General features: G+C 38.6%; 2 protein-coding genes across 2 annotated transcripts; both read left to right on the top strand.

The window, feature by feature from the left end:
• The first annotated feature begins 6183 nt into the window (after nucleotides 1-6183).
• On the top strand, nucleotides 6184-8951 carry LOC110796881 (wax ester synthase/diacylglycerol acyltransferase 6-like). The gene is made up of 4 exons (XM_056843113.1): nucleotides 6184-6487; nucleotides 6607-7197; nucleotides 8019-8372; nucleotides 8798-8951. The coding sequence occupies exons 1-4, from the start codon at nucleotides 6257-6259 to the stop codon at nucleotides 8930-8932; spliced, it is 1311 nt and encodes a 436-aa protein (XP_056699091.1). The 5' UTR covers nucleotides 6184-6256; the 3' UTR covers nucleotides 8933-8951.
• A 1436-nt stretch (nucleotides 8952-10387) lies between these two features.
• Nucleotides 10388-15283, top strand: LOC130472383 (uncharacterized). The gene is made up of 3 exons (XM_056843112.1): nucleotides 10388-12935; nucleotides 14834-14971; nucleotides 15145-15283. The coding sequence occupies exons 1-2, from the start codon at nucleotides 10388-10390 to the stop codon at nucleotides 14851-14853; spliced, it is 2568 nt and encodes an 855-aa protein (XP_056699090.1). The 3' UTR covers nucleotides 14854-14971; nucleotides 15145-15283.
• The last annotated feature ends 440 nt before the right edge of the window (nucleotides 15284-15723 follow it).

Below are 15723 nucleotides of genomic sequence, written 5' to 3'. Positions count from 1 at the left end.
TGAAGATTCCTCCTGGATTCCAGAAGAATCACTTTGACAAAGTGTGTCGAATGAGAAAGTCGTTGTATGGGTTGAAACAAGCACCTAGATGTTGGTTCCAGAAGTTGTCGACGGCATTGACGCACTATGGATTTCGACAGTCGCTGTCCGATTATTCGCTCTTTACTCTGTCTAAAGGTACGTTGCAGCTGAGTGTGCTCATTTATGTGGACGACATGATTATCGCAGGCAATAACAAGTGTGCGCTTGAGAGTTTTAAGGCATACTTGAAGGAGTGTTTTAAAATGAAAGACCTCGGGGCTCTGAAGTACTTCCTTGGGTTAGAGGTGGCACGAAGTAGTCAAGGGTTCTATGTATGTCAGAGAAAATATGCCCTCGACATCATCTCAGAGGCCGGATTGTTGGGAGCAAAGCCTGTGGACTTTCCCATGGAACAGAATCATAGGTTGGCATTGGCAGACGGGCCAGACCTGTTGGACGGTGAGCAGTATAGGCGTCTGATCGGACGTCTGGTTTATTTGGCTGTCACGCGACCAGACGTTGCCTACTCTGTACATGTCCTATCTCAATTTATGCAAGCACCAAAGGAGGCACATTGGGAAGCAGCTTTGCGAGTAGTGAGATATTTGAAGAAGTGTCCGGGTCAAGGTATACTACTTCGGTCGGACAGTGCGTTGCAGTTGGAGGGGTGGTGCGACTCGGATTGGGCAGGGTGTCCAATGACGCGTCGGTCGGTGACTGGATGGTTTGTGTCACTTGGTATGTCGCCAGTTTCTTGGAAGACCAAGAAACAACATACTGTTTCTCGGTCGTCTGCTGAGGCAGAATATCGATTGATGGCAGCTCTGACGTGTGAGTTGAAGTGGTTGAAACAAATACTACGCGACTTGGGGGTGACACACGACCAAGGCATGATGATGTATTGCGACAGTCAGTCTGCGTTGCATATTGCACAGAATCCGGTGTTCCATGAAAGGACAAAACACATCGAGTCAGATTGTCATTTCATTCGAGATGCAATCAAGGAAGGGATCATTAGTCCGTCGTACGTGTCGACGAAGGTTCAGTTAGCAGATATCTTCACCAAAGCGTTGGGGAAGGCGCAATTTGAGTTTTTTTTGAACAAGATGGGCATTCGAGATCTACATGCTCCACCTTGAGGGGGGATGTTAAGATATGTTAAGATATTAGATATTATTCTGTGAATATTCTGTAGAGTCCTAACTATGGTAAGTTACTTAATGTGTACCTAGGGTTTAGGTAACTGAGTTGTACTATATATACGTGTGTTATGAATGAGAATGATACGAGATTACACAATATTTGACAACATCCCTATTGATGCAGGTTGGGCGGACGTTTGAACTGCCCTCAGCCATCGCGCGGTTATCACTCTTCCTCAATCAAGTGCAAAAGCAGAGGATATGATAGATGTGTCCCAAACTCCCAGTAGATTGATCTTAAAAGAGTGTACTCCTAACTGTAAGTAGTTGTGGAGTACTGCGGAGTAATTAATTACTTTTAGGTGCAAGCCTTAATAGTTTCGAGAGCTGGACCGACATATAAAATGTTCTAATTCTTGTGTCATGATTTTTATACATTTATTGTGCGGCTGATCGTAATTCTTTTAAAATAGTGATCGGGGTGCGCGATATGATCTGAAATAACTAATTTGGTATCAACTTTATTCTAATACTCTATATATATTTATACAAATGATACGTAAAGTGATAAGTTGTACCGCGTTTGAATTTAATTCTTACTTTATAATAACATAGTTTAGGAATAACTAATTTGGTATCAACTTTGTTCTAATGCTCTATATATATTTGTACTAATGATATGTAGAGTGACAAGTTGTAACGACTTTGATTTAATTCTTACTTCACAATATATACTATGTTGTTTGTTTGCTATGTTATTAATTTTTTTTACGGATATTTCATGAAATACCCCCGAGTTTTGAAGTAATTCACCAAATGCCCATCAAGTTCCAATAATTCACCAAATACCCCTGACAATTGACTTAATGCCCCAAATACCCTTGTTGATAACGGTCCGTTAGTCCGCCGTTAGCCTAGTTTCATAATTCACCAAATGCCCCATTTTTTAAATTTATTTCACCAAATACCCCAATTATTAAACTTATTTCACCAAATGCCCCAAACTTAAAAATAGTTATTCTGATGTTCCAACGGCTAGTTTTTTCGTTTGAAAAGTAGTAGTTGCTTATTGTTTGCTTATGCCTTCTTGATCCACTATAGTCGTGATAATATCTAAAGGCTAATTATGAACAAATGGGCCAGTTTGTACATTCAACTCTATACCAATAATAAGACCCTGCCCTCGAACTTCTTTCACATGTTGGTTGCCTTTCAATTTCTTTGCTAAGAGTTCTCTAAAGTCTTGACATTTTTTTGCTAAAAGTACTTGCGTGCTCTCCTGAGTTCTAAGTTCTGCATGTCCATCCCAAACATGACATAAATAGGGTTAGCCTTTCTTCATTTCAAAATCAAAGTAAGATGCCTTGTATTGACATTACAGTATCAACTTTTTCTTCATTTGCTTCAAGTCCTATTGCATATTATTGTTTCCCCTGTTTTCAGTACTTTCTCCTTCATCTAAGCTTCCCCTGTATTGTCCTTCGTGATGTTGCCCCCTGTTTTCTTGCTCAACTACTCCCTTGCACCATCTCAGATTGTTGCATATATCACACTTGTAGTACAACCTTTGTGGATTGAGTGTTGTATCGGAGCTTCGGATGGCAAATTTTCTACCACAATAGCAAAATTGGTTAGGTACTCTAATATATGTGGACTCATTGTGTGTGGATGGTGATTTTGAAACAAAACTCATAACACAAATCTAATGAAATTAGCAAAGCAAAGCAAAACAACATCTAAATTACAAGAAACATTCAGAAAACGGGTTTTTATAGCCAAGCAAGACCAACGGCTACTTTGCAAACGAAAAAACTAGCCGTTGGAACATCAGAATAACTAGTTTTAAGTTTGGGGCATTTGGTGAAATAAGTTTAATAATAGGGGTATTTGGTGAAATAAATTTTAAAAAAAGGGCATTTGGTGAATTATGAAACTAGGCTAACGGCGGACTAACGAACCGTTATCAGTAAGGGTATTTGGGGCATTAAGTTAATTGTCAGGGGTATTTGGTGAATTATTGGAACTTGATGGGCATTTGGTGAATTACTCCAAAACTCAGGGGTATTTCATGAAATATCCGTTTTTTTTACCTATATATCAAAGTCGATGGCAGTTTCACAGATATGTCTAACAATTTATTGTTGATATGTTTAATCCTGTTTGGGTGGTTCGGTAATGGGAGCAATTTAATAATAATAATAATAATAATATTATTAACATGGTTGTTGCTAACATTCGTTCTTTTCTTTTTCATCGTTTGTGTTTTGCTTTGAATAAGGGTGTCGGAGCCCAATTAGTGGCTAGGCTCCCATCTAACTTTGTGTAATCGCTTCTTTATAATAAGTGATTAATTTATAATATAAAAAAAAATTAATAATAATAATTATTATTATTACTTGTATTGTTATTATTATTATTATTATAAATCAAATGCTTACACATTCAAATATTTTACAAATAGTTAGTGGGAAGCCGAGATACAATCTGGGCCCCCACTCCTAAATAATAATAATAATAATAATAATAATAATAATAATAAGAATAATATAATAATAATTGAATTTTAAAGTGAAATAAAATTTAGTGGGTCTCATTTAATTATAATAAGAAGAATTAAATTTAAAGTAAAATGAAATACAATGGGAAGTTACTGTTCATAAGAAAGTAAACCATCTTCTACTTTTTAAGGGTTAAAGATGTATACATTGTAGTCTTTCAATTAAGATTCAAACTAATTAAGGAGTACTACCTGTTTTTCATAAAGATTTTTTTAATGATGTTTCATAAATATCTTTACGGTTTATCTTTACATAAATAAATATTAGGAAAAATTTATAAAGGCAGTCCCAACTATGGACGTTTATCTTTAAAATGTCCCAACTACGGATTATTACTGGCCGGTCCCAAATAAAGGGGTTGTTGACTTTGCGTGGGTCTTTTTCCAAAATGACCGGTTTACTAAGTTGAAGACGATGACGTGTCGGGTCATTTAAAAAAATCACGTGCCACTTTAAAACAAATCCACCCATTTAATAAAAATCCCACCCATTTAACTAAAATCCCACCCATTAAATAAAAAACCAACCACTTAAAATACCCACCCAGTTATTTGGGTGTTTGATTTTAAAATTTTTTATTTTTTTTTACCTCCTTCCTCCCTCAGCAACACCACCTGCAACAACCTCCCACCACCCTAGCTAGCTACCAAACCCAACCGTCGACCCCAAAATCTCACCGCCCACCACATGTCTGTTTACCGATCTCCCTTCTGTCTTTCACTTCTCGATTTCCGTCCAACGCAAACCCGAACGGAGAAGCCGCACTCCCCTCTCCTCTCGCTCACACCATATCTCGTCGGAGATGCAAACAAGCCGCCCTACACTCCCCTCTATTTCGCGGCGGGGAACCCAGATCTCGCCGCCCACAACCCAATTCTCGCCGGAGAAGGTTTGAACGACAATGGCCGTGCACAAGATCTCCTTGTTTTTAATTTTTTTTATTAAATTAAAAAAATAATTATTTGCCGGCGGTGGAGGCTGAAGGGGCCGGCGCCGGAGGCTGAAGGGGAGAGTTTGCGCGCAGCGTGAAGGTGAGAGGCGAGGAGGGAGGAGAGGAAAGTGGTGGCCGGCGGTGGATGCGGGGGTAGATTTGGTGGAGAGAGAAAAAAGTTAAGAATATTTATTTTGGGTAAAAAAAAAATCCTTGACTTACACATCCGGTCACCGGTAAAAAGACCCACGCAAAGTAAACACCCCCCTTAGTTGGGACCAGTCAGTAATAATCCATACTTGGGACCTTTTAAAGATAAACGTCCATAGTTCAGACTGCCTTTATCAATTTTTCCTAAATATTAAGACAAAAGTAGAAAAGTTTGTTGAATATAATAAAACATTGATAAAGTAAGAGAAATGTGTAAAAGGTGAGTAGAGAAAAAATAAATAAAGTAAGAGAAAGTGAGTGAAAAACTGTAAAGATTATTTGATAAAAAGGGTAATGTAGTAAATTTTTATTTTCAAAGATAGAATAAAACAAAATATAAAGAACATTATTAGAAGGACTAAAACGAAAAGTGTAAAGATCATTTTGAAACGGATGTAGTACTAATTACAAGTATCAAGCATGTAGTACTATGTTCTATACGTATGTATTTATAAGACGATATCTATGAACTTTTTAAGTGCAATCAAGACTAATGGATTGTCTTACTCACTTGATTTCCATTTATCGGAACTAATTAGAACTTGTCATAACTTATTTTAATTGCAAACGGTTTGGTAACGCTAGTTTTTTCTTATCTTAATTTATCTTAACTTATAGTAGTAAGAATTTATCTGAACTTATTTTGAATGAATAAGTGACATTAAGGTGAAGAACAATGCCTAAAATAAATGTATTGTGCACATAACATAAGTTGCACTTTTAGATTATAAATTAATTGCTTTTGCCATCTTTAACGACATATAGTACGAGCTTATGCAGTGATATACTTCCTCCGTTCTTATTTACATGACACAATTGGGTTTGGGACAATATTCACACAAGCCCATTTGACTTCACTTTGTGATTTATATTTAAGAAAAAACATAGTCGTGTGGGATCTTATTAGATTCGTGTAAATAAATATTTATTTAATATCAACTTTTTATAATTTTTTCTTATTCAAAGTTAGAGATATCAACGTTTGAAATCATGCATTGGCAAACGTGTCTAAATAATTATGTCATTTAAAAAAGAACAGATGAAGTATATGATAACACGAGGGTTGCCGATTGAGTCCATATAGTGCTCTATTTTAGAAATTTCATAAATTATTGTTTTCGTATATATTTAGTGTATACGTAGTGTGATACTTAGATATGTGCATACGGCAATAGGAGACGAGTTAAATTTGATTTTCACTTATCATGAAACATCATTTTCTAAACGTGACATTTGAATTCACGAGGATTTAAACGGTACCACTACGTGTAGTGAGCAAGTTTGTGTTCACTCCTATATAAATGTATGAAACTATAAATTTTATAATTGATTTCTCCATTATAAAATATATATATATATATATATAAGTATAGTTTAAAGAATAATTTAGAGAAATGGAAATGAATCTGAAAGTAAAAACCAAAGGCAAACTGGTTGAGAAGAAAAGCTTAGAGTTAGAGGAGTTAGAGCCAGCGAGTCCAAACTCAGAATATTTCTTGAGTGAGGTTGCAACAACCTATATTCTTTCTATTTTTGAATTGGAGATCCCTATTGATTCTTCACATATGTATGATTTCTTCAATGGTGTCTTCCTTGACACTCATCCTCGTTTTTCGTGTATCCCGGTACGTAATACTCCTTTAAATTCTTAATTAATTGATTGTAACTTGCATGCATAAGCTCATGTAATATAATGTGCGTTCTTGAATCTTGATTAATTTTATGTGTCAAAATTTATGAGCAGATTGAAGGAAAGAAGGGAAAGAAAATGTGGAAGAAAGTAGAAGTAAATGTGAAAGATCATATTATTAAGGCCCCAATATTACCAGAAAATCTATCACCAGAAAGTTATTTAGATGAATATATGTCGAAATTAGCTACATTACAAATGCAACTAAACAAACCTTTGTGGGAAGTTCACATTTTCAATTACCCAACAAACAATTCGGCCTCAACATTATTTGTTAAGTTTCACCATGCAATTGCTGATGGTGTCTCACTCATGGGAGTTGTGTTCGCTTGCTTTCGGAGAGTCGATGATCCAACACTTCCCCTAGCTTTCCCTACCAAAACAGCTACTTCAAGAACAATAATTAAACAAAATGTATTTCACAATTTTGTGGTGAAAACTTTAAGGACTGTGCCTAGATTTCTATCTTCTATCCTTTGTTCGGTATATGATTTTGGACAAACTCTTAGTGTCGTGTTTTTTGAAGACGAACGTACTCCGATCAGGTCGGGGAATACTAACATGCGTCTTCCTGGCTCAGCTAGAATTTGTTCAATCACTTTGCCTCTCATTGATATCAAGAGAATCAAGTCACTTCTTAGAGTGGTAAGCTACATCGATCAACTTTTATTAAGACATACGTAGTACCTTTCTTTATGTTTCATCAATTTGCCTCTTCGTTCCATAAACATGTTTCAGTGTCTATTTTTAATGTTTGTTATCTTATTGCACATTTTATATCATTTTTCTTCTTCTAATTACATTATATTAAAAATTATAAAATAACTTTGATATTCTTAAATTATTCATTGAGACGAATCAAATAAGATCCACATGAATATGTTTTTTTTTTTGTATATTAAAAAGAATATGGAAGATTCTCTTCTATTGTGAACATCGTTATGGAGAAGAGAGAGTACATACTACGTGCGTACATTTCAATGAAGTTCTACTCCATATGTTAAACAATAAGTCTTGCACACATCTAATAATTAATAAATTTATTGTAAATCGGATAATTTTTAACTAGTTTTTTTATAACTCTTAACATGCTTTGATTAACGTTTATATTATAAAGTAACTTTTGATAAATAAATTTATTAAAACATTACATTTGAGTGATTTTGAATTAAGGGATAATTTATTAGAAAAAAATTATTACTCAAATTAAGTAACTTTTACTCATATATGAGTAACTTTATCTCTGCCTTACAATAGTACTACGTATAATATTACAATATTTATTGCTCCCTGAATGTAGAATTTGTGTATGCTATATGAAGCATCATTTATATATCCATGTACGCTTAATACAATAGATCCTAAATATATACAGGCAATAAGAGATGTATTGCATGTAATCAACAGACTTGGGCACCCCAAAATCATAATTTAATTAAATAGGTTTTGCAACATTTTATTCACAGACGGTTAATGATGTTGTTCTTGGGATAATCTCTTTCGGAATTCGGCTGTATATCAAAGAAAAAGAGCAAGGACAAACAAAGAAAAATACTCGTATGACGGCGTCAATAGCCGTTAATTTTAGGAGCATCAAGGGTTATGCAAAACCAGAAGACATGCGCAAAGGAAAAACATGGGGAAATAAAATATCAGTGATTGAACTAATACTTCCAAAATTTAAAGAGGATGATTTTAAGAATCCCCTCAATTTTATCATGAAAGCCAATAAAATTATGAAGAGAAAGAGGACAAGTGTTGGTGCCATTTATCTCACCGCTTGGACCCTTGAGGCTATAAGGATTTTCGCCGGCTATAAGGTTTGTTACTCTTTTTTTCTTTTTAATATATCACTTGATGGATGCATAGTTTTAGAAGGCCCGTATTAAATAATGTAAGTAGATAAGTACATAATTTTGTTTATTAAATAAAAAAAATAATGTGAACCATGATAGTAAATTAGTGATAGCATGAGAGCAGTGATATATCTAGGAATTTAAAAGAGGGTGTGTAAAATTATAATACTCAGTACTCCGTATAATAGATCTAATTTTCTTTTATATTAGATCGCATTAAGATATCCTCCAGATTCATTTTTAAATATTTGTGCATATGATGTGAAAAAATTATTCAATATAATACATTTTTTGGTTAAATTTTAAATCATGATAATAATAATAATAATAATAATAATAATAATAATAATAATAATAATAATAATAATAATAATAATAATAATTGGCAGATATATATTTCACGAAGGTTACTGCTGATGCGGAATCCGCCTACTCCTTATCTTCACGTCTTGTTGCCCTATGGAAATCGCAGCAGGGGGATCACTCCTCGGCTTGGTTGCGGGCAGTCCCCATCTCGGGTTTAGGCCAGACTATGAACGGTAAGACTTATCGTTCGGTTCTTTGCTATCGGGTTGGGTATTCCGTTGTTCTCTGATTCGATGCCGTGTTCTGCTTGCTCTCGGGTTTTCGACGGGGACATTTATGGGGATCATGCCGTGTCTTGTGCTGGGATTGTGTGTATCAAACATCGACATAATGTTGTTCGTGATACCCTTTTGGATATTTGCTATCGGTCGGGGATTTCTGCTCGCAAGGAGGTTGATGTTGGGCTGACTAGTGAGAGTGATGGAGCTCTTCGTCCTGCAGATATTTTGCTTTACTCATGGGATGGCGGTCTAGATGTGTGTGTTGACTTGACTGGGTCTTCCCCTATGATGCAATCGGGGTTGTCAAGCTTCGTTCCGGGTCGGGTTGTGGCGGTTGCAGCGCAACGGAAGCAGGATAAGTATTCGGCACGTTGTAGGGCTTTGGGTTACGGTTTCTTTCCTTTTTCCTTCTCTTCTTTTGGGGAATTAGAGAAAGGGGTTGTTTCTTTGCTGAAGCGGGTACAGACGTACTCCAGGGCTCAGGACATTGGGGCGCGGGCAGCTGCCCACATTTTCAGCAGGATCGGGTTCGCCATAGCTAGAGGAGTGGGGGGCCAGATTGTATCTCGGCTCCCCTCCAACTTCTTGTAGTTCACTTGTTCTTTGTAGCTTGTTAAGCTTGTAACGTTTTGGTGTTTTCCTATAATAATAATAATAATAATAACAATAATAATAATAATAATAATAATAATAATAATAATAATAATAATAATAATAATAAAAAAATCTCTCAAAATTAGGCGATTAGGGCACGTATGTGCATTTAGGGTCCATTCAACGTCGACTATCCGGGGGCTCCGGCGTCGGCGTCGGCGGTCCAGTGTCCGGCGGGGGTGATCAAGTGTCAGGCGTGGCAATTCGGTTTCGTTCTCGACGGTTTTGATCAGGTTTTGCTCAGGTTCGTGCTCGACGATTTAACTCAGGCGGTTACTGTTCGATTGGTTTGCTCAGGCGGTGTACAGTCGTCGAGTGGCGGTGGTTTCAGGCTGTGTTTGCAGGTGTCTGCCGGCGGTTTGCAGGAGGCTTCGGGCTGTGTTTGCAGGCGATTTGCAGGAGGTTTTTCCGGAGGTTTGGGGCTGTGTTTGCAGGTGGTTTTTCAGGCAGTGTAGGCGGTTGCGGTGGGTCGACTGGTGTAGGGTATATCTCTAGCATTTTCCGGTGGTACAGCAGGTGTTTGTGACGTTCGTGAAGTTTGTTTTCCGGTGGTACAGCAGGCGGTTATTATTTGTGCTTGGCAGTGTTGGTTGCTAGCAGTGTTTGGCAGTGTTTGTTTGTGTTTGAGGCCTTGTAGGTGTAGGTGTAGGTGTTTGGTGTTTACTGTGGTGGTCATTGCGTGGTGGTCAGTGAGCCTTTCCAGCAGTTTGGCAGTTTGAGTGGTTGGAGTGCTTTGGTATGGCGGCTTCTGTGGAGAAGTTTCATTGCCCTTTTGTGGGTCTTAGCGGGTGCCAGGATGGAGGTGGGCGTGGTTTGGTGAGGAGTTCTCTGATCACTCACTTGCGGGATCGTCATTGTTGCTCTGGTGTGCGGGATGTAACCCGTCATTCCCTTACTACCAATTTGCAGGTTTTTTCTACGGCTGAGGTGACCTTTCGTCGTATGGGTATTTGGCTATGTGGAGATTGTTTCAAGACACATACTCAACGTACTAGGTGTCGACATGGCAGTGGTTCTATTACTGTTTTTGTGGACCCACCTGATTCTGGGGATGGTATTTTTCGTTTTATTCTCTATGGTATTCAAAAACCGCAAGCTCCTGCTTCCGAGCTGTCTTCTTCTGATGCGCCTCGAGAACATCATTTTTCTTTTGATGTTGCTCTTCTAGACACTTTATTGTCTAAGCGATTACGCTCTGTGAAATCCATCCCTCCCAGATGTCGTTTGGGTTTTTCGCGAGTTCTAAAAGGGGCGCTTGATAAGGTGATTTGCAGACCTGATGACATCGCTTGTTGGGTTCAGTTGCTTGTGTTACCTCTTTGTGTCCTCACGACTTTTTCACCGCGAAGTAATCGTGAGTGTTCCTCTGGTGTTCGGCGGCGACGACAGGAAGAGTGTATCACCTCTGCTATTCGTTCTTGGGGTGAGCCTGGTGGTTCCGAGCAACTAGTCATAGACACATTGGCTAGTGTGTCTCCATTGGATGTTGACGAAGACCATGATTTGGCGGAGCGTAATATTAAGCAATGCAAGAGAAAGATTTCTGACGGTCACTACACTGCTGCAGTTAGGGTTCTTTCTTCCTCGGGTCTTGCCCCTTACAATGATGCTACCCTTGCAGATTTGCGAGCAAAGCACCCTTCCGTTCCGGTCCCTACCTTACCGGATATCCCTGTTGATCATCACCTTACTGCTTCCTCCGCTGTTGTTTTGGAGCAGATTAAGGGCTTTCCGCGTGGTACTTCGTGCGGTAGGGATGGCTTGCGTGCCCAACACCTTTTGGATTGCTTGGGTGGTGCTTCTGTAGCTGTTTCTGATGAGTTGGTGGATGCTATCACTCAGGTAGTTAATCTCTTTCTTGCTGGAAAGTGCCCTGCTGTGCTTGGAGGATACATTGCTAGTGCTCCTCTTACGCCACTTGTTAAGCCTGGTGGGGGTATTCGGCCTATTGCTGTGGGCACTATTTGGAGGCGCCTTGTTTCTAAGGTCGGGGCTGCTTTGGTTGGTCCGCGTTTAGGAGCCTACTTTGGAGGTATTCAGTTTGGAGTTGGGGTTCCAGCAGGTGGTGAGGCCATTCTCCATGCTGTCAATCGGTTGGTTGAGGCTCGTGGGGCCGATGTTGGCCTCTCTATGTTATTGGTGGATTTTCAGAATGCGTTCAATTTAATTGATCGATCGGCTTTGTTGCGTGAGGTTCGGCTTCATTGTCCTGCTCTTTCGCGTTGGGTTGAATTCTGCTACTCTTCTCCAGCGCGGCTGTATTATGGGGAGCATACCTTGTGGTCTTGTCAGGGTGTGCAGCAAGGGGATCCTCTCGGCCCTTTGCTTTTTTCTTTGGTTCTACATCCATTGGTGTGTCGCATCAGAGACTCATTTGATCTATCTCTTCAGGCTTGGTACTTGGACGATGGCACTATCGTTGGTGACACTTTGGTGGTTGGACAGGTCTTGGAGTTGATTTTGGAGGAGGGTCCTCATTTAGGTCTCCATGTTAATGTTGAGAAGACGGAGGTTTTCTGGCCTTCGGAGGACCCACGCAGTCATCTGGAGGGTGTCTTTCCTACGGATATTGCTCGTCCTGCGCTCGGTGTTAAGTTGCTTGGTGGCCCAGTCAGTACGGATTCCTCTTTTTGCAAGGAGTTGGTTTCGCAGCGTGTGTCGAAGACTGTTGTGTTGATGGATGCTGTAGCCAAGCTTAATGATCCCCAGTGTGAGTTGTTGCTTCTTCGTGCGTGTACTGGAGTTTCTAAACTCTACTTTGCTATGCGCACTTGTCCGCCTCATCTTTTCGAAGCGGCCCAATTATCTTTTGATGTGGCTCTGCGGGCTTCTTTAGAGCGCATCGTGACTGCTTCGGGGCCTGGGTTCGGTGACTGGCAAAGGCGCCTTGCCACCTTGCCTTATTCTTATGGAGGATTGGGTGTTTATTCAGCTGGTGATGTTCGGCATTATGCTTTTCTTGAATCCCGTTTGCAGTCTTCTGCTTTGCAGGATTCGCTTCTTCGGCTTTCAGGTGTTGATGGACCGGGACCGGCCTTTGATGATGCTCTTGGTCTTTTCAATAGGACCGTGGAGTCCGACCTTATGCGTAGCCCTAGTGAGATCGCTGCCCCCACACTCATGAAGAAATTGGCAGACATATATTTCACGAAGGTTACTGCTGATGCGGAATCCGCCTACTCCTTATCTTCACGTCTTGTTGCCCTATGGAAATCGCAGCAGGGGGATCACTCCTCGGCTTGGTTGCGGGCAATCCCCATCTCGGGTTTAGGCCAGACTATGAACGGTAAGACTTATCGTTCGGTTCTTTGCTATCGGTTGGGTATTCCGTTGTTCTCTGATTCGACGCCGTGTTCTGCTTGCTCTCGGGTTTTCGACGGGGACATTTATGGGGATCATGCCGTGTCTTGCGCTGGGATTGTGGGTATCAAACATCGACATAATGTTGTTCGTGATACCCTTTTGGATATTTGCTATCGGTCGGGGATTTCTGCTCGCAAGGAGGTTGATGTTGGGCTGACTAGTGAGAGTGATGGAGCTCTTCGTCCTGCAGATATTTTGCTTTACTCATGGGATGGCGGTCTAGATGTGTGTGTTGACTTGACTGGGTCTTCCCCTATGACGCAATCGGGGTTGTTAGGCTTCGTTCCGGGTCGGGTTGTGGCGGTTGCAGCGCAACGGAAGCAGGATAAGTATGCGGCACGTTGTAGGGCTTTGGGTTACGGTTTCTTTCCTTTTTCCTTCTCTTCTTTTGGGGAATTAGAGAAAGGGGTTGTTTCTTTGCTGAAGCGGGTACAGACGTACTCCAGGGCTCAGGACATTGGGGCGCGGGCAGCTGCCCACATTTTCAGCAGGATCGGGTTCGCCATAGCTAGAGGAGTGGGGGCCCAGATTGTATCTCGGCTCCCCTCCAACTTCTTGTAGTTCACTTGTTCTTTGTAGCTTGTTAAGCTTGTAACGTTTTGGTGTTTTCCTATAATAATAATAATAAAGAAGAAGAAAAAATGTGTGGAGAAACTAATTTTCAAAAATGAGAAATAGTATAAAACACAATTAGAGTGTTGGTGCAAGGTATTGAACACAGTTCATGAGGGGCTCATTAAAGACATTGTCAATATATACAACAATTAGAGCTTTTATCTTGTCTATATATACAACAAATTTGTCTTAAAGAGGCTAGATATTTGTCTATCTATGTGTTTAATGGGTCTGCATCTGCATATAAGAGATGTTAAATTTTTTAAATTATTTAATTGAGTATCATGAGAAACAGGAAAAAAAAAAAAAAAAAAATATTATGAGCCGTGTTTAATGAAAGAGAGAAAAATAATACAATATGTTAAAAATTTACTAAAATATAAAAGTGACGTACAAAATATTTTAAAACAGTCATAAAAGTCATGTGATACATTTAAAAAAATTGGAGGAAGAATCCAAATACTTTCAAAGCATGGCGCAAGGAGAATGGGTCGTTTTTTCGCATATCTGATATGTGTGGAAACACGCATATCAACTAAAAGACAAATAGCTAAAAGACAAAAAAGGAAGTACCATTCATGTAAAAAAAGTACCATTCCGTAAAAAAAAGTACCATTTGTATTTAGAAAAGTACCATTTAATTTATTTTTTTGTCCTTTTTCCTATTTTTTCTTTTGTTCTGATATGTATTTGTTCATACATATCTGATATGTATTTGTACTTCCTCCAAGGAGAATGACCAATTTACCACCTCAACTCTCACGATTTTTTTATCCAGTATTTGCAGGCCAAAAGGAACTACTCCTATGTTTTATGCATGCATCCACATTTGTTATTTTGTTAGTTCTGTGAAACTTGCTTTTTGTAGTTAAGTCAAAAGCGTATAAGTGACTTTAAGTATGTTTATACCTATTACGTACTTTTGTGTGGTTGTGTCATGTCGACTTTCATGCCTCTTCTCTTGTGTTTAGAAGGGCGTAAACCCGTAATTAAGTTTGAATCCATAATTAGGATCTTTGGTTTGGGTATTACCCTTATCCTCACCCTATATTTCTTTCTAGAGGCTTGGTTTATGTAGATGATTAAAAAAAAAAGGACTATTTGAGGGAAATGTAGATGATTAAATTAAGTTATAACCAATACACATGTATTACTCGATATATTAAAAATGTATTAACATAATTCATACATTCCTAACCATTGTAGGCAGCAGCGTGTATCTTTGAAAGTAGTTGGAAAAATTCAACCTTTGGGATCACGAATTTGATTGGACCAACTCAACACATCAGTATTGCTGGACACCCAATTAAAGGCTTTTACTTCGCACCAACGGGAATCAACTTGGTCAGATTTATCTCTATTCTATTCTTTAAATATCAACTAAAATAATAATAATAAAATAAATATGTCATACTGTTCTCCAATGACACTATAAAGAGCAAATAATTTTATAATAACCATATACTTCAATTCGTATTATCTATAAATAATTTACAAGGTGATGCTTTTGCATGCAGAGTTTAACAGTTTCGGTGATGAGTTATATGGAAAATCTAAGAATTGGGTTAGTAGTTGAGAACGGTTTCATCGATCACCAAAAACTAATCTCATGTGTGGAGAATGCGTATCAACTCATTCTTCAAGCTGCAATTGCTTCAACAAAACCTGCTGCTTAATGAAACAATTTCATTCTTGCCCATTGCCCACTGCCCACGTGAGAGGATAATGGTGGAACGGTGCCACATGAAAGAAGAATGGCACCACGTTATTTTTGGATCAAAGCCCAACCTAGGCCAATATGGCTGAGGCCCACTGTAATTACATTCTGAATAAAGTTTTAAAAAATGTGTTTACATAAATTAAATTTTAATTTATCTTTATATACATTGTGTTTGGGCAAATGTTGTATTCTTAATATTATCCACATCTTGTAATCAGCAAAAATCATTTCTAAAATCCGTATTTTGTTATTGTATTTACGAAAATATTGATCCCTTTTTCGTTAGGCTTAATCTCCATTCTATACAAACTTACAAAGGATAAAAAAATTGTAAACCGGCATATATAATATTCCTCAACTTCATTGTTTAATTGTT

The sequence above is a fragment of the Spinacia oleracea genome, chromosome 4 (assembly GCF_020520425.1).
Source record: "Spinacia oleracea cultivar Varoflay chromosome 4, BTI_SOV_V1, whole genome shotgun sequence".
Taxonomy (NCBI): Eukaryota; Viridiplantae; Streptophyta; class Magnoliopsida; order Caryophyllales; family Amaranthaceae; genus Spinacia; species Spinacia oleracea.
This window is presented reverse-complemented; position numbering and strand designations above follow the sequence as displayed.